The sequence below is a fragment of the Erpetoichthys calabaricus genome, chromosome 12, assembly GCF_900747795.2.
Source record: "Erpetoichthys calabaricus chromosome 12, fErpCal1.3, whole genome shotgun sequence".
NCBI classification, from domain to species: Eukaryota; Metazoa; Chordata; class Cladistia; order Polypteriformes; family Polypteridae; genus Erpetoichthys; species Erpetoichthys calabaricus.
Window position 1 is genome coordinate 38,078,598 of NC_041405.2, and position 27,490 is coordinate 38,106,087.

The window sequence follows — 27,490 nt, forward strand, 5'->3', positions numbered from 1 at the left end:
GGTCCTTAAAAGACTGGAAGTTCTATCTGTAATTGTTTTGGATCTGTTACACACTTTGTAATCTCGTACATACCTTTTGAAGTATTTTCCAATTAAGGGCCACTGAAAATATATTTAAATGATTTCTGAGTTTAAGAATTCTGGAATGCCCAGCTAACAATAAATCTTAGGATGAGTGTTCTCAGATAGAAATTTCAGTTCTGCATGACTTAGCTCTGCTACTGGTTAATCCACTCTTAAATTATCGTGTTTCCTTGACTAAAATTTGTGGCAGCTTCCATAAAGCTGTCAGGTGAAATGATGAGTTCTGACGTATTAAATTCCTTATAATCAAACTTCCAAGACAATGTGTAAGCATTTAGAGTGTTTTCCTAGTATAATATGAACTTAAGAAAGTGAATTGATGGTAAAATAAAGACCATTGCACCTGTTGAGCATTTAGTCTGTTAGCAGTCTTTAAATATGCTTGGGTTTAATAGTAAGTACTCAGTTCCTTCCAGCCAGTGTTGCTATTCTTCTGAGGTTAATTTACTGGCCAATAATTCCTAATTCCAAAGTTATGCATTGTGGTGAATTGATAGTACCATTCGACTCTCTCAAAGACTTTTTCTGTGTCCAAAAATAATAAGATCTCTGGTGTGTTAGATTTCGAGGGTGAGTATATTACATTAAAAAGACACCAAGGGCTTAAAGCTGAATGTCTGCCTTTAATGAATCCTGTTTGGTCTTATGATATTACAGAAGAAAGCAAAAGCTGTGGAGAGTATCTTAATATCATTATTTAGAAGTGAAATTGGGCTGTATGATGCACATTGTAGTAAGTCCTTATTTTTTCTTTGGAAAATGGTAAATAAAGCTTGGCAAAAAGTACAATTTTATTTTCCTCACCATCTATGAATGTTAATAATAATGAAGGTAATTTAGTTATTTTTTTTATATTACTGTATCAAAAAACTTCATAGATTGTACCTAATCTTCTTTAATCTGCGTGGAATGAAAGGACTTAATAGTACTCCTTAAATGTGTAAGTTATATTTTTATGGTCTAGGACTTTATCTCCAGTTGCATTGGTAATTTCTCTTATTGCATTGTGAACTTCCTGCTTCTGGATTTGTTGAGCTAAAATCTTATTAGCCTTATCTCCATGTTCATAATAATGTTGAGTTTTTAAAGATGAGTTTTTCAGTTTCTTTTGTTGTCAAGAGATTAAATTCTGATTGTAGACCCTGCCTTTTCCTATAAAGTGCCTCACTTGGAGACATGGCACATTCATGATCTATTCTGGAAATCTCACTGATTAACTGTGATGCCTTCTAGGTCTCCAATTTATTTTTATGAGGGAGACATGAAATGACGGGAACCTATAAGGATGATTCACATCTGCTAGTGACAGGTGGTTAGGATGGTAGTTACGAGATGAGTATTGTTGAAGCTTTCCCGGCCACAGACAGACACGACACTGATGTCCACAACACACAGTTTATTTACAGACATTATTTACAGTTTGGTTCCAGCGACTCACACACTATTGCTCAATCCTTCATCTCTCTTCAGCCGTCTCGACTCCTCCCTCGCAAGCTCCATCTTCCTCCTCCCAACTCCAGGTCCTCGAAGGGATTGAGGCAGCCCCTTTTATCATGTCCCGGATGTGCTCCAGGTGCTTGATGATGGTATTCCGGAGCACTTCCAGGTGTGGCAGAAGTGCTGCCCTTGAACCTGGAAGCACTCCTGGAGCGGCAGCACTTCCTGGTGTGGCGGAAGTGCTGTCCTCCAGGGCTCAAGAACCATCCAGGCAGCCCCTTGGTTGGGCCATGGACCCCGACAGGGTTGAGCTTCCAAGCTTCATATCCGTGGCCCTTGATGTAAAAATCTATCCACGTTTTGATTTAAAATGCAGGTAAAATCTCCATTCATTAAAATTTTATGTGTGCTTATATTGGAAATGCATGAAAATACATTTTAGATAAAATCTTAATCATCCACTTTATGTGCATATATATTTATCAAAATTAATTTAAAATTGAATAAATTGGGCAACCTGTGCTGCCACAGACAAGGCTTTCAGGGTCAGCTCCATGTGATCCATGCTGGATAAATTAGAGATATGAAGAGACTGTTATGCTGGGCACATAACCAGACATATTTAAAAAAAATAAAGGAAGTGCATGGTCCCCTGGTCTGAAATGAACTGCAGGGGGAAATGATGTTTTGTACACTTCTTATTTCATTAATTATTATTGTTATTGAGCCGGGCCTGTTCATTGATATAAACAAGACATTTCCACTATAAACAAGACATTACCAGTTTAAGGTACTAAGGGGGATAATACAACTTGGAGAAAAATTAAATGCACCAATCAAATCCTGGAAGAATTGCACCAAAAAGTGAAACACAAATGTTCATTTTTGTAGCAACTAATCACAGCATGGTAGAAAATGAAGCACAATGAAACAAATTGAAACCGAACACTGGGGCTCTTCATGCGCAAAGGGGGACAATTATGTTGTGTATCGTTACACCTTCTGCTTCTACCTGGTAGACCCAACAGCTTGGGTTTGCAGTGTCCAAGATGCTCATGCCATCAAATACCCTTTTATTGAGTGCCCATTTTCAGTATATTGATAATTATGAAGAATGTAAGCATGGACATTCTGTATTAGCAAAATGAAAATTTCAAATGAAGTATGTAAACTGAACAGTTGTGTGAGAGACAGAGAAAAGTATATGTACAGTTCATCTGCCACCATCATATGCAATCCAAAAACTGAGATCCCAAAACCTTTCCACAGTTTTGTCTGACTATGCAGGAAATAGTAACTGCTAAAAAGCACATTTTTTGTCATTATAAATTTTGATGACCGTAAACTGTCTGCTTTTACAACGTTAACAACTAGCAGTAAAATAAGAGGCATACAGTATATTCTCAAATTCACTGCTGGGATAGGGTCGGACTCCCTAGCAACCCTGAATATCATTGAATAGGTTTCAGAATGTAAATGGTAATAAAATAAGCATTTTGTTGTACAGTAATTATACATAATTAAACAGTATTAGTTATATATCTAAAAATGTACACATTCTTATTAAATATATCACTGTGTTAAAAAAAAGCTTAGTTGCATGTGGGAAATCATTAATAGTAATTTCTATTTAGAATTAATGCATGGATCTGCTGCTACTGTCAGACTTGGGCGTGTTTGTGCAGAGCCTTTTTCACATCTGAGGAGGATGTTGGGCACAATAGAAAAAAAAACTTTGGAGTACAACTTTCCTAATTATGCTTCATAATGTCATTCATCATACTGTCAAAACATTTGTAATACTATGCCTTAGTTATAAAATGAAAGTACAATCAGCACTGATGCACAACTGTTTTATTCCCCTGAAGTGCATGTTCTTGCATATCTTTTAATTTAACCCAGAGTGGTACTCCAAAATAGAAGCAGATTCTGGGGCTTTATTTTTACAGTGGCCAGTGACTGAATATAAAATTTACTGTGATAATTGATTTCAGTTTTAAACTACACCAGATATTATAACCTTTGTACTGTCTGCAATACTATAAAAGACCAGGTAGTAAGTGATAAAAAAAAAAAAAAAACATTTTTTAAAATCTGTCAATAACCGCACGAGTGGTACTTGTGTATACAGTATTGCATGGAGTTCTGTTCAGTCATTTGCATTTTGTTATCATCACTGTGTTTATTTGTTGTTGATATTGTATTATTGTCACTAGTCTGAGTGAGACCTGCAAGTATGAATTTCACTATACTGTGTACACATGGCAATACATTTGAACTTAGAATTTGATCTTACAATCTACTGATCATCACCAATTCCAGTACAGATTATCACCTGGAGTTTATTGTTGTATGTTTAGACTGTATTATATAGGAAAGAGTGTTCTCTGAAAATATTTTGCTATATTATTATAAGAAAACTAGTCATTAAGCCCGTTACAATAACGGGTGCTAGAACAGTAGTGCATAAACATTAGTAGGACCAGTCTATATTAAATGGCAAGGGACCTTGACCTCATTCTTTTTGTTGGTCGTATTTTTCTTTGTCTTTCAGCCTTTCTTTTGTTGTTGTTTACTTGCTGAGCTGACTGTTCTTCGTGGGCTGCCGCCGTGTATTGTGTGTCTTTAATTTTCTGTGACAGTAAGACTGTCTTGTTCGTCTGCTGGCTTGTACGTCCATAATATACCTTAAATTTTTTCTGGCGGTAATACAGGCGTGCGCGTCAGTAATGTGCCTTTAATTTTCTCTGACAGTAATACTGGCTTGTAAGTGGCTGTAATATGCGTCACTGTATTGTGTACCTTTAATTTCCTCTCGCAGTAATATTGGTTTGTATTTCCGTAAAACGCCTGTAACTTTCTTTGACAGCACCGTGCCCCACGCATGCGCACTTCACCAGAAGACACACACACACGGACACCTGGACGCACACAGGGATTTTATTAAAGAGGATATTGCCTGCTTGGCTTAAGATTCATACTTTAGTAAGCTGTGTATAATTTAAAATAAACATAGAAATAAGAAATTATGACATGAAATTTAGTAAATATTTTGTAAAGGTATTTACTGTTTTGGTAATATAATTATTTTATTCTAATTATTTATAATAACCTTATTTATCAAATGTATACTTGTTTTAGTTTAGTATGATATACATTTTATTATTATGTCAAATTTGTTCATTCTTTAATCATGGATATAGATTTAATTAATAAAAAACTGAACTACTGGTATTATGCAAAATATACATTAAGTAGCTGTGTAAGTAGAGAAAGTATCATCATCTTTTGTGTTCTGGTGTTTCTGGTGAGGGTTATGGTAGCAAACACTGAACTAAGCTGATAAGGTGAATTTCCCAGCAATATTCTACAGCCTTTTCTAGGGGAATTCCCAGATGATCAGGACATAAAAATACAGAATCCCTTCAGTTCCCTTCTGGGAACCCAACCCCCGCCTTTTGACAGAGGGTTCTGCCTGTTGCACCTGTTGTGGAGGGGCCAAGGGGGCATTCTAAATAAATGTCCAAACCAACTAAACTACCTCTTAGATCCTGAGAAGGAGCAGTCCTACTGTAAGGCTCTCACTCTGTCATGGACAGTGGGCCCAGCAATCTTGCGGAGGAACTTCATTTTGGTTGGTTGTAATTATAACCATGTTCTTTCAGGCACAACGTCATGACCATAATAGAGCTCATGACCATAGATCAGGATGGAGATATAGACTGACTAGTCAAAAGACATCTTTGTATGCAGACTTAGCTCTCATTTCTCCACTCCAGTCTAGCACATTTTTTGTCAGTCTCACATTCACCTGCACCCATACTCCTGAACAAGACCCTGACATAAATTAACTGTATTACTCAACTCCACTCTTTAACTGTTCGTCTCTTTACCAGAAGAAAAAATAATACAGTTTTTGGATGAGGATTTTAAACTGTGCTAATTCTCACCCCAGCCACTCAGCTGTTAATCATTTCGTAGCACACTGGAGATCACATTCTGATGAGGCCAAGAGAAGTACGTCATTTCCAAACAGCATAGATAGTACCCTTCACTTTCCAAACTGGATACCCTATAGAAACTGGCCACAAAAATCATTAAAAAAAATTCCTTTTTATCAAAATTAAGTGATGTACTTAACTATCGTTGTAGCCAAAACTATTTGTGATTGTTATCTTGATGAGATTCACATTTTAAGAATTGCTTGTAAAAATGCATGTACATATTTATACATTCAACAGATATTTTTTTCTTTCACTTCATTTTACAAAACGTGAATACAAGTAAACAATGTGCAACTCTTTTTTGTGTAGGTTGAATAGCCATAATGATGAATGAAAGAGGAAGAACCAAGCAAAATTGATGGATGTTCTGCAAGATAACTCCTCAGCACAAGAACAGAGTCCAGCATTGATTAATGGGGTGAATGAAAATGGTGAGAATTTTTTAAATAAACAAAACGCATTTTAAAAGCAGCACTTTTTTCCTTTTCTGATCATTTACATGTATTCAAAGTAATTAGTTCCTCACAATGAAAGTTAAAACATTCAGTAGCCTAATGTACCTGGTAAGTCTGATATTATATTTTACTGCTGTATATCTTTGGCATCTAGAAGCTTTCAAGTGCTGTAACCCTGTGACGGTATGGGCCAGCTCCACATTCCTAGTTAATCTGGGGAGCCTCTTAAACCCACCACCGTTACATTTAGTGGCACATGTGGGATGAGCTGAGGCGGTGAGGACTGAACAACAGACAGAAAAATGGAAAGAAGGAAAGGTGCCTGACTTTTCAAAAGAACCCATGGACCTAAGCCAGAAGAGGATGCTTTTAAAAATTGAACTTTTTACAGGACATTTATTTATTGATTGTTTTAATTGTCATTAATAGGTTGTTATTCTTTTAATTATCCAGATTTTACAAGGGGGCTTGGGTTTTGTTTTATGAACAGGTTTGTTTTAGTGCTTTTATTATTCATGGGTTTTAGTACAGAACAGGGCCAAGCCATGGACCTGGCCCACCAGTTTCCTTGGGTTGGTTGAGACATGGAGCCTTCCTGTGCAACTGGAGGCTTAAGGGGAAAGGTATGTGGAATAATGGGTCTGTGGCTCAGAAAAAGGTGCCAGATTTTTAAATAAATAATCACGCCTGAATGTGCAGGCTTCAGTCTGGTGTGGGTGAAAATGTGAACGAGAGTGCGAGTGTTTGTGTCTGTCAGGTGCCTCATTAATTCCTCAGAGGACATGGCACTTTCACACCTGTGTGTTAGAATAAAAGGAGTCTGTATGGGACAGAAGGGGAACAGAAAAAGAAATAGATACAAAAGTTAGAATAAAGAAAGAGAAGGGAGGTTAAAGAGTTGAACTGAGAGAAACTGGCAGGAGTGAGTGAGAGCCAGCGCAAAACGGGAGAAAGCAGGTGGATGAGAAGATGAGCCCCTGGAAGGAGTGTGTGCCCAGCACTTATGAGGGGGCTGAGTCAGGAGCGGCCAATTTGCTTAGTGTATGCTCTCACTGGGAGGAGCCAGCTATTGGCAGCAGTGGAAGAACAGCACTCTCTCACCTGCAGGAGCCTGATATCGGCAGCAGTGAGAGTGGAGCAGGGCTCAGTGGCTGCATGTGGAACGCAGTGGGATTGGCAGACATGGGCACGGGCCTGGATAAAAAGGAAGGCACCAGGATTCAGAATTGCATGGAAATGTTTAACCCTGTTTTAATCAATTTTTATTTATTTGTTTTTAACCTCCACTTTTACACCATTTTTAGTAGATTATTTATTTATTAAGGATTTTGAACACTGCACTGTTTTGGACACTGTTTTTATTTATTTATTTATAAAGCACTTTAAAAACAACCTCAAGGCTGACCAAAGTGCTGTACAAAGAAAAACAACACATAAACACATTAGAACTGAAGACATTCTTAATAGAAAGTATAAAAAGTATACAAATAACCACCATATTATACAGGGTTAAAAGCCAGAGAGTAAAAATGTGTTTTTAAAAAGGATTTAAAGGCAGCTAGTGAAGGAGCCTGCCTAACATGCAATGGCAAATCGTTCCAGAGTTTTGGGGCTGCAACTGAAAAAGCTCGCTCACCTCGGAGTTTGCATTGTGCCCTGGGAACGCGTAAAAGCATCTGGTCTGCTGACCTGAGGGAGCGAGATGGTACATAAGGGTGTAGCAGTTCCGACAAATAAAGAGGGGCACACCCATTAAGAGATTTAAAAACAAATACAAGGATCTTAAAATGGATTCGAAAACGAATTGGAAGCCAGTGGAGGGAAGCCAAAATCGGGGTAACATGCTCATGTTTTCTTGTGCCAGTTAAAAATCGAGCAGCAGCGTTTTGCACCAGCTGTAGGCGAGCCATGGAGGCCTGGCTAATTCCAAAAAGAAGCGCATTACAGAAATCTAGACGAGATGTTATAAAAGCATGTATCACTGTTTCAAGGTTGCGCTTAGACAACACAGGCTTGATTTTTGACAGCCGCCTCAACTGGAAAAAGCAAGATTTTACCACTGCATTCACATGGCTATCAAGTTTAAAAGTGGAGTCCATTTTTACACCTAAATTTGTGATCATGGATTTCTCAAATTGAGCCACAGTGGAAAGGTCAATGCAAGGGGGTCCTATTGGGCCTAAATAGCATGACTTCTGTTTTGTTCTCATTAAAATTTAGAAAATTTAGTGCCATCCAACTCCTTATGTCAGTAAGGCAATCAAGCAGGGGCTGGACAGAACATGGACCTTGGCGCTTCAGTGGGAAATACACCTGACAGTCATCTGCATAAAGATGAAAGGAAATACTGTGTTTCTGAAAAATAGCGCCGAGTGGCAGCAGGTACAAGGAGAACAGAAGAGGTCCCAGGATGGAGCCCTGTGGTACCCCCCAGGGGAGGGCAACAGAGGTGGAAGTAAAATCATCAATACTGACACAAAAACTTCTATCTGAAAGATAGGACCTAAACCATTGGAGAGCTGAACCTGTGATGCCCACCCACTGCTCCAGCCTAGAGATGAGGATCTCATGGTCTATCGTGTCAAATGCAGCTGTTAAATCCAAAAGCATAAGTAGTACACAGTCACCAGAGTCCACTGTCAAAAGAATATCATTAAAAACCCTTAACAGAGAGGACTCAGTGCTGTGGTGAGTTTTAAACCCAGACTGGAACACTTCCAGAATTGCATGTTTGTCCAGAAAGGACTTCAGTTGGGTGTAGATGACTTTTTCCAAGTGTTTGGACAAAAAAGGTAGTTTGGAAATAGGCCTAAAGTTAGACATAACAGAATGGTCCAGACCCGTTTTTTTCAGCAGTGGTTGCACGACAGCATGTTTAAAATTTTTAGGCACCACACTAGAGGTTAAACTACTATTAATAATAGTAAGAATAGAAGGACCCAAGGTAGAAAAGACTTCCTTAAAAAGTCGAGGAGGAACAACATCAAGAGGGGAGCCAGATGACTTCATACTGAAAACCAGCTGCTTTAAAAAGGACAAAGTGACAGGCTCAAAGTGGTCAAACACAGCCAAACAGGGTATTAAAATGGATGGATCATGAGAAGGTGGTGAAATGAGGGCCCTAGTGCTTACAACCTTCTTCAAGAAAAAGTAAAGAAATTTATCGCAAGTTTCCCTAGAGCCTTCCGGAAAGACAGGTTCATGAACATTAAGTGCAGAACTCAATGTGTTAAAAAGTACATGGGGGTTGTGAGAGTTAGACCCAATAACTTCAGAAAAAAATTTTGATCTTGCAGCTTTCAAAACTTTCTGATAACACAACCAACTTTCTCTCAATATTTCAAAAGAAACCTGCAACCTGTCCTTTTTCCACCTCCGCTCAGCTCTCCTGCACTCCCGTCTATATGCACGGGTATTAGCATTTAACCACGGCTCGGAGCAGGGCTTTAGTTTCCTGTTTTTTAATGGTGCTACAAAGTCCAAAGCAGTTTGGCAAACAGAATTAAATTGAAGTGTTAGCTCCTCAGTATTGGAAGACACAGAGGGCTGTGAAGTCACTTTATAATTAAAAACATCAGAAAACTGAGCAGTAGTGGAAGAATTAAGAGCACGGCAGCGCCGAACAAGTGCATACGGTTTAGTAAATTGACAGAGAGGATTTTTGATTGTTTTAATAAAGGCACTGGCACTATTTCACCTACCCATTGCTATGTATGTCTGTCCTCATCTGCCTGGCTCATCCCGGTTACGTTACAGTTGGTAGCAAATTCAAGAGGCTTCCTAGAGCACCTGGGAGTGTGGAGGTGACCTGCATCATCACAAACCCCTTTAAAAGCTTGCATATCAGATTTATTTTCTTGAGTGAAATAGACTATGTGATTGCTCCAATACAGAATAAAGTGGTCTGTAATCTTTACAGAATGTTCACTGTCCTCAGCCTCTCAATGAAAACATTTGTCAAGATGCTGGGAAATGGACCCTGATTTAGGCATCACAATCAATGAGGGTCCATGGGAATTTGCCAGTCCTGCCTTTCATGGTATCTTGAGAGTGGAACTGTAAGAGACTGGGATTCCAAGGCAGTGGCATACCATTCAGCTGAAGTATTTACAGAACAGGATATGTTTCCATATTGTTTGTGTTGAGTTAAATCCTTTTTGAATTAGGTATATTGATTCTGTTTGAAATTGGCACTCCAAGGCAGTGGCATACCATTCAGCCAAAGTATTTGCAGAAGAGGAAATGTTTCCACATTGTGTTGAGTTAAATCCTCTTTGATTTAGTTATATTGATTCTGTCTTGTTAGCAATTTTCTTAAACAGGATACTGTTTAGTTTTATACAGCCCATCTCATTGAGAAGCCTAGAATAAGTGCATAGTTTCTATTTGTGAACACAGTTAAAATAAAATTTAAACAGCACAGATCAATAATGTAAATTACCTGTATACAAATACTGTATTATATTGGCACTGTCAAGCATCTAGTTTATAGCATGCATTACCATGACAAATCCTAGTTTTTAGGTTTGCTCCAGTTAAATGTGAAACATGAAAAAAGTCAAAATCTTTAAGCAAGAATGCTGCCACGCAAACTGATCAATTCCTCCAAGAATTGTTTCATTCCTAGGCTTTGAAGAAAATGAACAATCACTGAGTATTTGTACCAACACTATATGCTTGTGAGTCAGCCTACAAATAAACCACTTTGGGGAAAAACACTTGTAGTTTGAATCACCTAGGTAGCTGTAGCACAAAAATGAACTTCTTTGCAAATTAACATTATTCTGCTAATCAGATCATGACTACAGTGTAAACCAGAGACAGAAGATGCATAACCTGACAGGATCTAACTAAGCAGTTTGTAAGTGAGAAAATATATGCAGCCTACACCAGCTAGTCTAAGGCTGTCGCAATCATGAAGTTTTAGCTAATGAGGAATTGTCATTCAAATAATTGTGATAACAATTTAATTCTCTTTTTCTGTTCATTTTATACCATTATTATAGAGTAAGCCTAATAATAGTTTAATAATACACATCTAACTTATGAAGAAGATAAACCATTTATTGGCATTGAAAGTTGGAATATATAAATAAAAATCACACTTCTGTTTGCCTTTTAGGCTTTATTAAGAAAAATTGTACTGGGCAGTTATGACATAAATTACATAAATAAACAATAACTAGGGTACCATATTGCCAAAACAGGCCATATACCTGTCATCCATAACCACAGCCAATCATGCTTCTCACAAGCTAGGTAGATCCCAGGCACAGAATACTACTTCAATTGTTAAAGAACCCATTCTAAACCAATAGGCTGCAAAATGTTGTTCTCTCAGATCATTGCAGATTTATTTTGTGAATGCTCCAGACAAAACTTCCATAAGTAGTAGGATTTGCTAATTGCCAATTAATAAAGTATGCTTAATTAGCAGGACCTGGCCCCTCTACCATTTCTTGTTCGCTTTACTATTCATGTAGTTAAATTGTAACAGGGAGAGGCAATTTTGGCATTTCCTAGATTCCATGCACTCTAGCACTGTGGGTGAGTAAAGCATTTTCCCTCCCAGGGTACCTTTATCTTTTTCTTTTAGATAACAAGGTGTGCCATCCTTTAATACAGGGGTCTGCAACTCTGCTTCTGTAGCACTACTGTGACTGCAAATTTTCATTCTGACCCTTTTGTTAATTAATCACCAGTTTTTGCTGCGAGTTAACTACTTTCCCTTTTATGTTAATTGACTTGTTTTTTTAGATTCAGTCCTCTGAATTTCTTAATTGTTTTCCTTAAACACAACCCAAACAGGAATGAGATGTAAAGTGAGCCAGCAGATTACCAGCTAAGTCAGGGCCTCAAACTCCAACCAGTTTCTTAATTAGAAACCAATTCTTGTTGTTAATTAAACCTGTTATTTAATTGCATGGCTTGTTGGTACCCTCACTCTGCAACAGCAAACATTCCAAAACTGTTTAATTTCTTTTTTTTCTAAAAATTATGTCAAAATGTTTTGTGGACCTGATCAGATCATCATTACTGATCCCTTAACTATTCTTTATTCTCAGATATGGTATGGCAGACACAGGTTTCTGGTCATTTGATTTGTTGGTTCATTTTGTATATCATTATTGTTTAGCTGCTAGGGAAAAAATAAATAATCAAGGGCTTTGAGTTGTAAATAGCATGTCAATTAAAATTAATGCAGAACAGACAATTAACAGAAAAAAGTGGTCACAACTTAAAAAAAGATTTAGAATGAAAACCTACAGCCAGAGTAGTTCTCCATGCCCTACTCTAGTGGTTAATGTTTTCCAGTGCTAGGTTTGCTTAGGTGTCCTCTTACTATTTATGCGATACTCTTGTCTCAAGTAGGTCTTGTCAGTCAGGAACATTTTCCCAGTAAATAAAATGAATGAAACATCTAAAGATTATGATTAGTACTTGTATTTAAATTGTAATGGACCCTGAAAATTTTAGGTGCAGTAAGGCCACCACAGAGTTGCGTGACTTTAAAAGGCTGTGTTTAATCAAAAAGAATGGGATTGTAAGGCCAAGATTAATCCAGTACCATGTATATAATTCCCCCTAACTGCCAGTTCCAAAAAATCAAATGCCACAGAAGAAAAATGCTTATATCCAAATTATATTATCACAGTTACGCAAAATATTTCAAATGTTTACAGTACCCCAAACGGACAAGAAATGAATATAGACAAACAATAAAACTGCATTTACAGGGTCCAAACAACAAGTATAGCAAAATGTGAGGATCATAGGATAAGCAACATCGAAAAGTTGAGGCAGTAGACAAGATGCAGTCTGCTGTTCTGCACTGTACAGTGTAGAACTGGATTTTTGGCACTTTTTTCTATTTGGGAAGTCTTCCTTATTTCTTGTAAATGAGTGAATTGAAAGTTGAACAAAGGTTGTTTTTGACAGCCTACCCCATGGATTTATACAGGGTAGTAATTAAACAAACAACAGATAAACACATCCCACAACTGCCTGCTTAAAGGAATGGCCTCCAATTATTTTGGAAATGTACTTCAGTTTAAGTGAAAAAACAATCTATACACAAAACATAATAAATAAACATTATATGTGGCATCCCTACAATATTTACAAATATGTTATCTAAACTTAAAACAAAGATGATAGTAAAGTAAAAAGCAGAATTCTTACATTGATTATTTGAGTTTCAGAGTATTAATTTCCAGTCCTAGTAGCACCTTAAATAAAAGTGTGTTTTTCGAAAAGCTGATATCATTGTGAACTCTTATGTGAAGGATGCATAAACTGTGGTTAATAAACACAAAAGCAAATTTGTACACCTGTGAATATTAAATGAAACGTATTGTCCAAAACTAGGCAAACTAGTGTTCAGTGAAGAAACCGAGATACCACCAACTCAACACTTTACATGGTAAAAGACTCCCAAATCATAGATAGGCAATTTCTATCAAGATTTTAATACTTAATAATAATTATCATAATAATAATTGAGATAGTTGGATTTCATATATTATTCTTGTACAACATGAATTTTGGTGTGAAGCCTGCGTGATGTGTTTTATTCAAATGTAGGTATTTGTCATCTTTTAACATACAAAGGGTTATTATTTAGTATGAACAAATTTTATGACTACTTCATGTAAATTACTGTATATGCAAATGCTTGTAACACTAGTAGACAGACTTTTTGACAACTTCCGGTTTGAGTGAACGCTGGCGGGGCTGGTTGCCGTTGCTCGCCAGTAACTAGTTGATTTTTAGCTAAGACTGGTGATTTTGCAGGTGATATTGCCGATATTGCTGATATCTCTGGTTGGCTGCGTATGGACAAGCTTCAGCCCAACCCCATTTCGAAACTTACCTTGTTTGTTTCTTGGATGCCTGAGCTACTTCTGGCTATCCAACTTCACTCCCACGTATCTCATAATAATTTGTATGAAGAGTTCCAGCCTGTTTTTCGTCCTCTCCACAGTACAGAAATGGCACTTGTTAAAATTACTAACGACCTCCTTATGGCTGCTGACTCTGGTTTAATTACTATTCTCATCCTCCTTGACTTGTGTGCAGCCTTTGATACTATTTGTCATATCACTCTCCTTAATAGATTATCTTTGCTTGGCATTACCACACTCCACTAGATTGGTTCAGATCCTATCTCACAGGCCGCACTCAGTTCATTCAGCTTAAAACTTTCACATCCCAACCCCAACACTGTTTCTTCTCTTCTTTTTATTATTTACCTTCTTCCCCTTGGCAATATCTTTCATAGGTATAACATTAATTTTCACTGTTATGCTGATGTCACCCATCTCTACCTTGCTAGTAAACTCGCCTCTTCTTTTCCACCATCTTCGCTTATTGACTGTATTGCTGAAATTAATTCTGGTTTTCTTCAAATTTTCTTAAATTAAACTGCGACAAAACTGAGGTTCTCCTCATTGGTACAAAATCAACATTATCCAAAGCCAATGATCTTTCATTTGTTATTGATAACTCCTTTGTTTCCTCTTCACCTCAGATCAAGAGTCTGGATGTTATCCTTGATGGTACTCTATCTTTCCAGTCTCACATTAATAACATCACCTGGTCTGCCTACTTCCACCTATGTAATATTAATCCCATCCGCCCCTCCTCACTCCCCATACCACTTCCATCTTTGTTCACAGTCTTGTTACTTCTTGTCTGGACTATTGCAATTTGCTCCTCTTTGGTCTCTCTAATAAATCTCTCCATAAGCTTCAGCTGGTCCAGAATTCTGCTGCCCGCATCATTACTTAAACCCCATCTATTCACCATATTACTCCGGTCTTGCAGCAGTTTCATTGGCTCCCGATTAAGTTTCGAATTGATTTTAAAATTCTTCTGTTAACATTTAAGGCCATTCAACAACAACAACATTTATTTATATAGCACATTTTCATACAAAAAGTAGCTCAAAGTGCTTTACATAATGAAGAAAAAAAGAATAAAAGACAAAAAAGAAATTAAAATAAGACAACCTTAGTTAACATAATAAGGAGATTCATAACCTCGCCCCTCCATACCTGTCCAATCTTTTTAATGTTGCCATTCCCTCCATTCTTCCTCCATCCACATCCACCTGACCATCCCTCTTGCCTGTCTAACTACCATTTGGAGCTTCAAAGCTCTGGAACTCAATACCTTCAGAGCTTAGAATTACTGAATCATTCTCAACTTTCAAATGTAAACTTAAAAGTCATGTGTTCAAAATGCCTTTTTCTCTGTGATTACAATGGGTTTGTTTGGTTTTAATGTCTTATGTTTTCTGTATTTTGTGGTACTTTTAGTTCTGTTTATAATGTGTTTGTTTGGTATCCTTGAGTGCTTAGAAAGGCACTTTTGTATAAATAAAATGTATTATTACTATTATTATTATTGCTAAGAGGTTCGCCTCCTGCTCGCTTTGCTCACCAACCCCCCTGGCCTGCGGTATGCGCCAGCCACTTCATATCTCTGCTGCTCGCGTTGTGAAGAGAGAGGCTGAACGTACCCCAAGGAGATGCAGTCGCTCCTCCGAAACCCCCTCTTAAATGGTGATACAATGGGAAACAAATGTTTTTTTTTTTTAACCTCCTCTTTGCTCGATCAGCTGCTGGATTGCTACTGCTGCCGTGCTGCGTTATCTGCATCTCACACGGCACTTTGAACATTTTAAAGCCTGTACAGCTGCTGTCCTACTCTTTGTCTTTTATTTCCGGCCCTGGGCGTATTTAAATCTCTTGGCACAAAGTCTCATCTCGCGTTACGTGAGTTCTTGATATTTTTTAGTTTTTAATATAAAAACGGAATAAGAATCTGAAAATCTAACAACATCATAGTAAAGTTCGATAAATTCTGAAAAGAATGATACCAAACATATATACAGTGATCCCTCCTTGATCGCGGGGGTTGCGTTCCAGAACCCCCCGTGAAAGGTGAAAATCTGGGAAGTAGAAACCATATGTTTATATGGTTATTTTTATATTGTCATGCTTGGGTCACAGATTTGCACAGAAACACAGAAGGTTGTAGAAAGACAGGAACTTTATTCAAACACTGCAAACAAACATTTGTGCTGCATGACAAGACAGACATGACAGTTCCGTCTCACAATTAAAAGAATGCAAACATATCTTCCTCTTCAAAGGAGTGCACGTCAGGAGCAGAGAATGTCACAGAGAGAGAGAGAGAGAAGCAAACAATCAAAAATCAATAGGTGCTGTTTGGGCTTTTAAGTATGACTGTCAGAGAGAGAGAAAAGCAAACACCGTGTGGGAAGCATGTCGCTTGACAAAGCAGCTGCAAGGAAGCCCAGCAATGAAGGGAGCAATGTGAAGGTAGTCTTTCAGCATTTTTTAGACGAGTGTTCGTATCCTCTAGGGGTGCGAACAGCCCCCCTGCTCACACCCCTCCGTCAGGAGCAGAGAATATCAGAGCAAGGGAGAGAGAGAAAAGCAAACAATCAAAAATCAATAGGTGCTGTTTGAGCTTTTATGTATGCGAAGCACCGTGCAGGAAGCATATCGTGCAACAAAGCAAACACAAGTAAGCCCAGCAAGGAAGGGAGCAATGTGAAGGTAGACTTTTAGCGTTTTTTGAGGAGCGGCTGTATCCTCTAGGGATGCGAACAGCCCCCATGCTCGCAATATATTTGAGGAGTTTTATTTAATATGTAATACGTGCTCTGATTGGGTAGCTTCTCAGCTATCTGCCAATAGTGTCTCTTGTATGAAATCAACTGGGCAAACCAACTGAGGAAGCATGTACCAGAAATGAAAAGACCCATTGTCAACTAAAACCGAAGAACCAGCGAAAAATCCGCGATATATATTTAAATATCCATCCATCCATCCATTTTCCAACCTGCTGAATCCGAACACAGGGTCACGGGGGTCTGCTGAAGCCAATCCCAGGCAAAAATATGCGTACATATAAAATCCGCGATAGAGTGAAGCCGCGAAAGTCGAAGCACGATATAGTGAGGGATTACTGTGTGTAGGTTTTAAAATAAACCTGATTTAAAGCATGACATAAAAATGTCATATAAAATCATTGCACAAAATTGTTTTAGGTTTAGGATTTTATATATATATATAGAGTAGATTATTATTATTATTAATTTCTCAGCTGTATAGCATTCTCAGTTCATACCTTATTTTTACAAATAATTTGTGAAAAGGCAAAAATATGTTTAGTACTAGATAAGGAATTTTTTCAGTTCTATTTGCTGTAAAAAAAAAAAAAAAAAAACATTAAATAAATATAGAGATGCTAGATAGCAGCGGGGCATCTGATTCCTACAGTGCTTCATGGGAGTTGGAGTTTGGTGCATCCCTTTTGGGATCCGCGGGCACCACCAGGGGGTGCTGAGCCCTTTTGAGCAGTTCTTCCGCCACACCCGGGTGCAGTATAAAAGGAGCACGCAGCCACTACTCATGGTGCTTGTGCTGGGGACTGTGCTGTACTTGTGGGAAATTGGGGAAGGTGTTTCCCATGAGGTAAAAAAGAAAATAAAAAACTCTGTGTGTGCCTTGAACTTGTGTCCCACACTTTTCTGTGTCGGGTTGAGGCAGTGGTGCCAGCCTGGTGGTCCACAAGATCATGTAATACAATAAACATTAAAGGTAACATAATATAAAGCAATGAACAATGCTGTAATGTGAAGTTGCTGTTGTAAGTCACTGAAGAGTTGTGAATCAACAAAAGTTTTTGGACAAATGCATAACACAAATCTCAAGAATTAGAAACTGCTAACTGTCTTTAACTTGTGAGTTTCTGAGGTGTATAGCATTGTTCTATATTCTGATTCTCATTACAGTAGGTCTGAATATAATCTGACTTGCCAACCAGACAGCAGTAGTCAGTAACTTTTGACATTTACGCTAAAAAGATCCTGCACAGACAAGCTATGTTCTCAAATGGTTAAGGACTGATATCTTGCATGTTCCCTTTAAACCAAACCACTTCTAAGGCTAGCTGGCCATAGCTGAATACTCTTGAACCTGCCAAGATACATTTTTGTATTTATTACAGAGCAAACAAGGTGGGAGGTACAATCAGTTTCTTTTGCTTCCATCCTTTCTGTTGTCTAATGTTTTTGGCATTTAGTGGACAATGTTTTAATTTGAAAGCAAAATACAAGCAAAGGCTTTTTTTTACTACGTTTTCAGTTCATCGTCTTAGAGAAATAGACAAAATTTTGTTTAATTTAGAGACATCTTACTAAATTTAACCTTAGATTAAAGTGGGTCTTTTAGGCCTAGAAATATGCAAAAACCTACAGATGATCTATAAATCATACACGTACTGAGTAAGCACATTGATGTGCACAAAAATAGATTAAATTATCGCAAAACTGTCACATCTAGAGGGCTAGCAAAGAACAGTTTACTCCCTGTTTAAGCAATTGTCAAAAACTGACTAAAGACTTGCTGGTATGAGCTATATGCAAGATTTTAACATTGGATTGTACAATCTGTATTACAGTGCATCCGGAAAGTATTCACAGCACATCATTGTTTCCACATTTTGTTATGTTACAGCCTTATTCCAAAATGGATTAAATTCATTTTTTTTCCTCAGAATTCTACACATAACACCCCACAATGACAAAGTGAAAAAAGTTTACTTGAGATTTTTGCAAATTTATTAAAAATTTAAAAAATTGAGAAAGCACATGTACATAAGTATTCACAGCCTTTGCCATGAAGTTCAAAATTGAGCTCAGGTGCATCCTGTTTCCCCTGATCATCCTTGAGATGTTTCTGCAGCTTAATTGGAGTCCACCTGTGGTGAATTCAGTTGGTTGAACATGATTTGGAAAGGCACACACCTGTCTATATAAGGTCCCGCAGTTGACAGTTCATGTCAGAGCACAAACCAAGCATGAAGTCAAAGGAATTGTCTGTAGACCTCCGAGACAGGATTGTCTCGAGGCACATATCTGGGGAAGGTTACAGAAAAATTTCTGCTGCTTTGAAGGTCCCAATGAGCACAGTGGCCTCCATCATCCGTAAGTGGAAGAAGTTCGAAACCACCAGGACACTTCCTAGAGCTGGCCGGCCATCTAAACTGAGCGATCGGGGGAGAAGGGCCTTAGTCAGGGAGGTGACCAAGGACCCGATGGTCACTCTGTCAGAGCTCCAGAGGTCCTCTGTGGAGAGAGGAGAATCTTCCAGAAGGACAACCATCTCTGCAGCAATCCACCAATCAGGCCTGTATGGTAGAGTGGCCAGACGGAAACCACTCATTAGTAAAGAGCAAATGGCAGCCTGCCTGGAGTTTGGCAAAAGGCACCTGAAGGACTCTCAGACCATGAGAAAGAAAATTCTCTGGTCTGATGAGACAAAGATCTAACTCTTTGGTGTGAATGCCAGGCGTCACGTTTGGAGGAAACCAGGCCCCTCTCATCACCAGGCCAATACCATCCCTACAGTGAAGCATGGTGGTGGCAGCATCATGCTGTGGGGATGTTTTTCAGTGGCAGGGACTGGGCGACTAGTCAGGATAAAGGAAAAGATGACTGCAGCAATGTACAGAGACATCCTGGATGAAAACCTGCTCCAGAGCGCTCTTGACCTCAGACTGGGGCGACGGTTCATCTTTCAGCAGGACAACGACACTAAGCACACAGCCAAGATATCAAAGGAGTGGCTTCAGGACATCTCTGTGAATGTCCTTGAGTGGCCCAGCCAGAGCCCAGACTTGAGTCCGATTGAACAACTCTGCAGAGATCTTAAAATGGCTGTGCACCGACGCTTCCCATCCAATCTGATGGAGCTTGAGAGGTGCTGCAAAGAGGAATGGGCGAAACTGGGCAAGGATAGGTGTGCCAAGCTTGTGGCATCATATTCAAAAAGACTTGAGGCTGTAATTGCTGCCAAAGGTGCATCGACAAAGTATTGAGCAAAGGCTGTGAATACTTATGTACATGGGATTTCTCAGTTTTTTTATTTTTAATAAATTTGCAAAAACCTCAAGTAAACTTTTTTCACGTTGTCATTATGGGGTGTTGTGTGTAGAATTCTGAGGAAAAAAATGAATTTAATCCATTTCGGAATAAGGCTGTAACATAACAAAATGTGGAAAAAGTGATGCGCTGTGAATACTTTCCGGATGCACTGTATATTAACAGTATACATGTCTGGACTGGTCAAGGCCAATGCACATCTAATTGGTACACACTGGCAGGATATTGAGGAATTATTGGAAGTACTTATAACAGAACAACAATGTAAGGGTTGAAACCTTCCACAGAAAGTGAGATAGCTAGCTGAACATCAAGGATATCAGAATGTGCTGGAGTAGTGAACCAAGATTAAATGGCAAAAATAGGGTTGGGTCAAGATTACAGTAACAATTTTACAAGATTTCACAAGATATCTTTGCTGATGTGAAGTCTATAAGTCAGACTGCTAAATGGAAGTGGTACTGGCCTTCTAAATGGTTTCCAAACTAAAGAGATAGGATTAAGAGAGGAACCAGAAGTGACAAATGGATCCTTGTCTTTCAGAGATTCTGGTGTGCAGAAGAAAAAGGAGAAAATGTGAATGACAGAGCTCCATCACTGCACCAGCCCTGAGAATGTCCCCTAGTCACACCTGCGTGACAGTTGTCTGAACACTTATGAGTGTTAATAGTGTTAAACATTAATAGTGTTAAATTATTTATTTATGTAAGAATATAACCTATTTAAAAAGAGTCAATCCCTGTTCACCTATATTTTTTAAAATGTTCTCATCAAGATGTGAAGGCCTATACTGTTAATTTTTATTTGCTAAATGCTTGAAAACTTTTTAGGAAATACTATATGCTATAAAAAAATGTTCAGAGAAAACTAAATGAATAATTATTGTATTTGGAACAAGATAAAGATTGGCACAGTGGATGATACAGCTTCTTAGTATAATACACACAGCCTCATACCCAGCAGATACAGAAGCTAGAGCTATACAGAAAGGAACATGTCTTTGTGGCTTTTCACTTCCAATCCTATTTTCTTTTCTTGTCTGGTTATCAGACAGTTTATGAAAGAATTACTGTCTGCCTTTATCAATCTGTACCTTCTATGAAAAAATAGTTAAATTACTCTTCATCAATAAACAATATATCTCCACCTTTTCATCCAATGTATATGGCCATCCAGATTAAGTTGATATAGAAATGGTGTTGCTTTCAGCAACATGGAAAATTCCATTACAGGGTCTATCATCACCATTCTGAAGTGTATCCAGTCTTAATGCTGCAGACAATATTTTCCCCTGACAGCACTCACACAACAACTACAGTTTTAAAAGCACAAATATCAAAAAAGCATGTACACAGACCATAGCAATATTATATTTATATGGTGCCACTACATAAGCATATTCCTCAGACTCACCTTGGGCCCAACAAAGTTTTTTGGTGTCTGTATATATGTGTGTTGTATATGTGTTTTTGAGTAAGAATATGTACTCCAGTGGATATGGTACTTAATGTATTTGTATCAGGTAAGGTACTTATTTTAGCCTGACCTAACCATTTAGGCCTAGGGATATTCAGCTTTGCTCCTAGAGGCCCACAGTGGCTGCAGGGTTTTATTTACTCCAGCCTTATCACTTGCAAATGCATTTATTCTTCCAAGGCAAATCTTTATCACATTGTAGATATTTCATTTTCTGACTTGGACCTATTAGTATTTGCCTTGTATTTTTTTCCCAAAGCTTTGTATTAACACAAAACCATGCAGCAAATGCAGATATCCAGAACCAAAGTTGAATACCCCTGATTTAGTTGGTAGGTTAAATATGAATGGTTGATACGGGTTTGATAACCAGGTCAGGTCCTTATTTAGACCAGGGTGCTGTGTTACTTTGACGTGAGTTCATTTCATCCTTTCCTGCACAGGTTTTTGAAGCACATCAAGAAACCATATTTTGAGTCAATAATATATATTATAAGAAGGAGATAAGAAATCCAGTCACTTAAGTGGACCATTATATTGTCTGCCTAGGAATACCAATGCAAGGATGGCATGCTGTTATCAATTCCTGCTGCACACTTTGCATAAAGATGTTATATTCCTGAGTTTGTGAACTCCTATTTACAGAATGTGCTGTGGCACTTCCCCCAGTCACCCAGCCACTATGGGTGAAGATTTCATTCTTAAGAGTGCAGTATCATGCAAGTCCTGCCCCTAGGAATAGCACATAGCTTCACACACTTTGTGAATTAATTAACCACCACCATTATATAGGCCTTTCTAGTCTTGCTGGATGCTTGAGTACTGAGCATGTCAGTACAACTCATCTTTCCTGGTTCATTAACCATTGTAGATTCAACTAGTTTTGAAAACTTGCCAGATGTATCTTATATTGTTGGCAGTACAGTATTGCAGAACAGGTTTTCATGTGCAAACGTGGGCAATTTTGCCATCTACTTGATTATCAGCTTAGTCTTATATGGCTATGGTATCCACTGAAAGGTCTGTCACTTAGTGAATGCAGAAAGGGATGTCTTGGAGACCACTACTTGGTATTTGTCATCTTCCCCAAGCCCAGACAGCATGCAGTCATATAGCATAACCTAAAATTTTCAGTAAAATTATTTTTGTTTGTCCCCAGAGCCATCATGTAACTCCAAAAACAGAGGTTTAGTGAGTTGGGCCTGAGTTAGTTCCTGCAAGAGAAGAGGAAGATCAGGCAACTGGTCCTTTACTAAGACTAAAAAAAGTTCCAGATTCCCCCAGAAATTACTCAGGTTTGACCTGAATAAAGTTTAAGCACAGGCAGACTAAACTAAGGTCACACAATTAGTCATTAATAAGGACCTATTTGAAAAAATGTTTATATTGTGCCTAAATAAAAAAGGTAAAGTACATTTGGGTTTTTTCCTTGTGTTTAGTAAAATACATTTAATTTTATTAACACTGTACTAGAGGGAATAGGTGACAGGTCTAAATGGACATTTGGCAACATGAAACCCTTTCATTAATAGCTCTGATTCTGTATGAATTTCTAGCAATGGGTTAATATTTAACATTTTACTTTGTCATACACCCAAATGATCTAGAAAAAAATCTGTAATATATATTCAATTTAAATTCAAACATGATTAAAAAATAAGTACATAAATATTTTTTTATATTTTTGCAACCTAAGCATTGTGGGATAACTACATGATAATTTATGCAAATGTGAAATCTAAGAATTATGGGTTAATTCACCAAAAGTGTGGTAGGAGATTGTTATATAGTAATTAGAGTATCTGCTGGGTGAATAACGCATTTTAGGGCTCACTGCCAGTCTGGTTCAGTTTACTGTTCATATTCTGGAGAGTCAATATTTAATACCACTGTTAGGGAAAGCAGCTGTTTAGGTCAGGATTAGGTGTGATTTGTCAAAATGATATAACTTTCCTTTCACAACAATCTAAATAAATGTGTCCAACTCTTGGAAATTAAAATCACAAAAATGACATGATTTCAAGAAGGAAGACTTTTAATGTGAAAGGTAAGAAATGATTTAGTGCTATAGAATATGTTTACAAGGAATAGTCAAATGAGGTAAATGCTGTATATTCAACAGTATACAGTATAACGTTGGCCTTTCATAACCATATTCATTCTCTGTTTTTCCCTTATTCCCAGTATTTCCATAACTAATCATTGTGATTCATATAATACCCAGAGTGTGCCCATAATATCAAAAAAATATACCAAAGATGGGATAGTAAATAGATGTAAAATGTGTTTACACTTTACTAAACTGAGTATCAATGTATGAGTCTTTATTTCTAGGTAAGATATAGTTGTAAATTATTTTATTGTTTTTATACTACAGAGAATAAATATATTAATAAATACTAATTTAAGAAGTGGTTCATAAAGCTAACCAAAGTGGTAAGAAATCCACACTTGTGCGCAGTCCTGTTTTTGACATCAATAGTTACAGTAATACATTTTGTTATAATACAGTGATCCTGGATGATAGCTGCCCCAGTACCTTTTTGTTTAAAGGAAAGTGCTTAAAATGAATGTCCAGAATACCTGAGTCGCTGTCCATGTCATGCTACCTTCTAAACACAGAAAGTTGGAACTGTGCCCATGCTCGGTTTTTAGGCCCTCCTAATATATGATAATACAAACAACTTTTGTTCTCCAATTTTCCTTCCTAAATCCAAAAAACGTTTTTTAAATATGCCAACACAGTAAACAATTCATTATATACAGCAACATATTTGCTACACATTATTTTAGTATTATAGTGATCCTACTGTTAAAGTTATAACTACAGTAGGTACAAAATGTAAATGATGAAAGCTATAAGCTTCTAAATGTCTGTGAAAAATGGCAACACTGGCTACCAAAGGAGAAAGTAAATGTTTAAAGGAGTGAGAAAGGGACACTAGCAAGAGTCTTAATATTTCACCATATTAAGATTTTATTGTACATAATGTTTGGTGTTGCATTTACTGTATGGAGCTGTATTTATTGGCTGATGTTTGTATTAAAATGCTGCCATCAGTCTGTGGGAGTCAAAATTTAATTGTGCACATGACAATAGCTTTCAAATTGACGTTGAACCTAATCATTTATCAATATAAAGTATATTGATATTGTAGCATTTGAGAACGTAAACAGGTCATTCAACACAATTTAGGTTGTCAGTCCCTTTTTACCTAACTTTTTCAGAATATCCCACACCTAAACATGAGCCATGCATTAAATCATTTCATCTATATGACTTGTCAGGCAGAACTTTTATGATTACACTTTACCAGTTCTGCTTCTCAGCTTAGCACCTAATTCTTTGAATGTATGTTTTGGAATTTGTGTGTACTCACACCAGTTCCGACCAGGAGCCTATCTATACCCAGGAAGTATCTCATCACCAGTGGGCACAATAGTGTATGAGATGCCTTATCACTGGAAAAAACGTTGTGTCTTTCTCCCTGTGAAACGGAAAAGGATATGCTCTAATAGCAGTTGTAATTATGTTGTGAGTGATGATGTAATTTGTGGGAGGAGAGAACAAGAAAAAGTTTCTTGATACTTTGTATTTTGCACTGTTTAAATAAAATGTATTTTAATTAAAAAAAAAAAAAAAAAAACTTAAGTTCTGTACTATCAGTACTTGCCTCTTATGAAGGCTTGAAGGAGCATAGCCAGTGCTCCATTATTCTGACTACTAGGACACCAAATTTATTAGTCATGGCTGGACAGCTTTAACTTTGGGGCTAATGCATCTTGGCAAAGTGCACCTCTTACTGTGCAGTGTTTCTGTCTCTCTGGACTTGAATCTCTTTTTATAGCCATTTACAGATATATCTCTCTAAAGGGCATCTGGTTCAGTACCTCCACTTGTCTATTAGAATATAGATTTAAGCACCTAATGCTTAAATTATGCAATCATATTTAGTGGGATTAAAAGGCATTTCTCAAAGTTCCCTGAAATCTCAGTTCAATGCAGACACATATTACACATTTCTCTCATTGCATAAGCTTCATTTATACAATTTGTTCAAAGGAAGCTTTAATAACCCCTTTTTAATGTTAAATAAAGCTTACATTTGTTAGATGTCTATTACATGTCTTCTGCTAATTAGATCTTATTTTTTATGCTTATCTTATGCTAATTTTTTCGCATTAGCAGATTAAATTTATACTCTGCCTTAAACCTTCTGCTAGAATTTTCCAGGTTATTGCTCTTTTACAGAATTATTTTAGTTGCATATGCCTCAGGCACCTTTAACAATGGCAGGCAACTACTTGTTAACTGTGACTTAACTATTAAACTTTACGGATTGCTTTAGGCTTCAGTTGTTCCAGCTTTTTTATGTACCTTTAGTTCATACTGACCCTCTTATTGAAAATTCTGTTATGATCTACTATGTGTTTCTTTTTGTAGCAGATTTTTGTTGATTTTGTCACAGTTCCACCATTTCCATTTTCCTGCTTACTCAAATTTGTGATGAAATAAAAAGCTTTCCCATATCTCAGGTACTCTTAATAACATCACAGATCAATCTGCAGCTGAGAATGTTAAGTATTAAATGTTTAGTTATCAAGTTTGATAGGTAATGTTTCCATTTGATTTCTGTTGTTTTTACTTCTTGCTCCTTTTTCTCCTGATTATCCCAATTTCTCCCAATTAATTTAAATTAACATTAAATTAACTTATGTTTTACAGCTTACTAGGTTTGTACCTTAAAAATACAGTTGTGCTACAGTTATTTGAAAATGAAAACTAAATTGAAACATCCTGATATGCACATACATTTGTGTCTTCTTTCATGGTTTTATGTTGGTGATTCACTACTTACATGTTTTGAAGAAAATCATAGTCTACTTCAATATGTGAAGCACTGTAAGTAATTCAGTTAGATAAACTTTATATTTGTCACTCTATCTAGAAACTGCAGGAAGTTGCCATATTGTGTTGGACAAAATAATTTCACCATACAGCCTTTGGAGTTCACGCATGTCGTCTTTGATACAATTAATGCTTTAGTTAGAATTAATAATCACCATTTATGCTGCCTCTGAGATTATGCAGTATGTCTGCCTTCAAAAGTAAATTTTTATTTTAATTTCCTATGTTTGCTTCTTCCACAAATACACCATTGGCAGAGTTCTTGGTCCCATGAAACACGGACCCTTATCATTTCTCCATGAATGTTGCCAAATAATGCAAAATGGTCAGTCCCCTAGCCCACATTCAGATGTTCTAATAGCCCAGCATTACTCAGGACAAGTAGATGCATGGAATTAATATTTCCTGTAGCACTGGCCAGCATATGCCACTCTTTTTCACTTCTAATTCAATTGCTATCAGCTCAGATGTATTGAGAATTTTCAATACTGCAAACCATGGTGATCAAATAGCCTTAAAATGAGATGCAGAGAGAAATATTTATATCATGATTACAATGATGCTCGCTTTACAGTATACCAGAAAGTGCTTCAGTGTAAACCCGCAGGAGAGGATCTATAGGTCATTTAAATATACAGTGGATTTAAAAAGCATCCAGGGTCCTTCACTTTTTTCACGTGTTATGTTGCAGCCTCGTGCTAAAGCCATTTCAATAATTTTAATTCTCAATATCCCAGAATAACAAAGCAAAAACAGGAAATGTTTGCACATTTATTAAAATTAAAAAACTGAAATATCCCATTGACATAGGCATTCAGATCCTTTTCTCTGTTCTTAGTTGAAGCAACTTTGGCAGTGATAAGTCTTTTTGGGTTTGATGTGACAAGCTCCACAGAACTATATTTAGGGATTTTCTGCCATTCTTCTCAGCAGATCCTTGCAGCTCTGCCAGGCTGGATTGAGTCCGTCAGTGGACAGCTGTTTCAGGCTTCTTCAGAGATGTTTAATTTGGTTTAATCTGAACTCTGGCTGGACAACTCCAGGACATTCCCAGAGCTCTCCCTAAGGCACTTCTTTGTTGTCTTTGTTTGTGATAAGGATCACTGCCCTGTAAGAAGGGGAAATGTTGGACCGAGTTTGGAGC

The 27,490-nt window shown here is 37.4% G+C and overlaps 2 protein-coding genes across 2 annotated transcripts in view; both read left to right on the forward strand.

Moving 5' to 3' along the window:
- Positions 1 to 27,490, forward strand: part of LOC114662093 (monocarboxylate transporter 8-like) — a 1,225,996-nt gene that overhangs the window by 553,710 nt on the left and 644,796 nt on the right. The window lies entirely within an intron of this gene.
- nexmifb (neurite extension and migration factor b) overlaps positions 1 to 27,490 on the forward strand; it is a 151,405-nt gene that overhangs the window by 42,224 nt on the left and 81,691 nt on the right. Inside the window, exon 2 of the mRNA XM_028815417.2 lies at positions 5,835 to 5,956. Within this exon, the coding sequence (XP_028671250.1) occupies positions 5,884 to 5,956 (73 nt within the window). The 5' untranslated portion in view covers positions 5,835 to 5,883. The remainder of the gene's footprint in view (positions 1 to 5,834; positions 5,957 to 27,490) is intronic.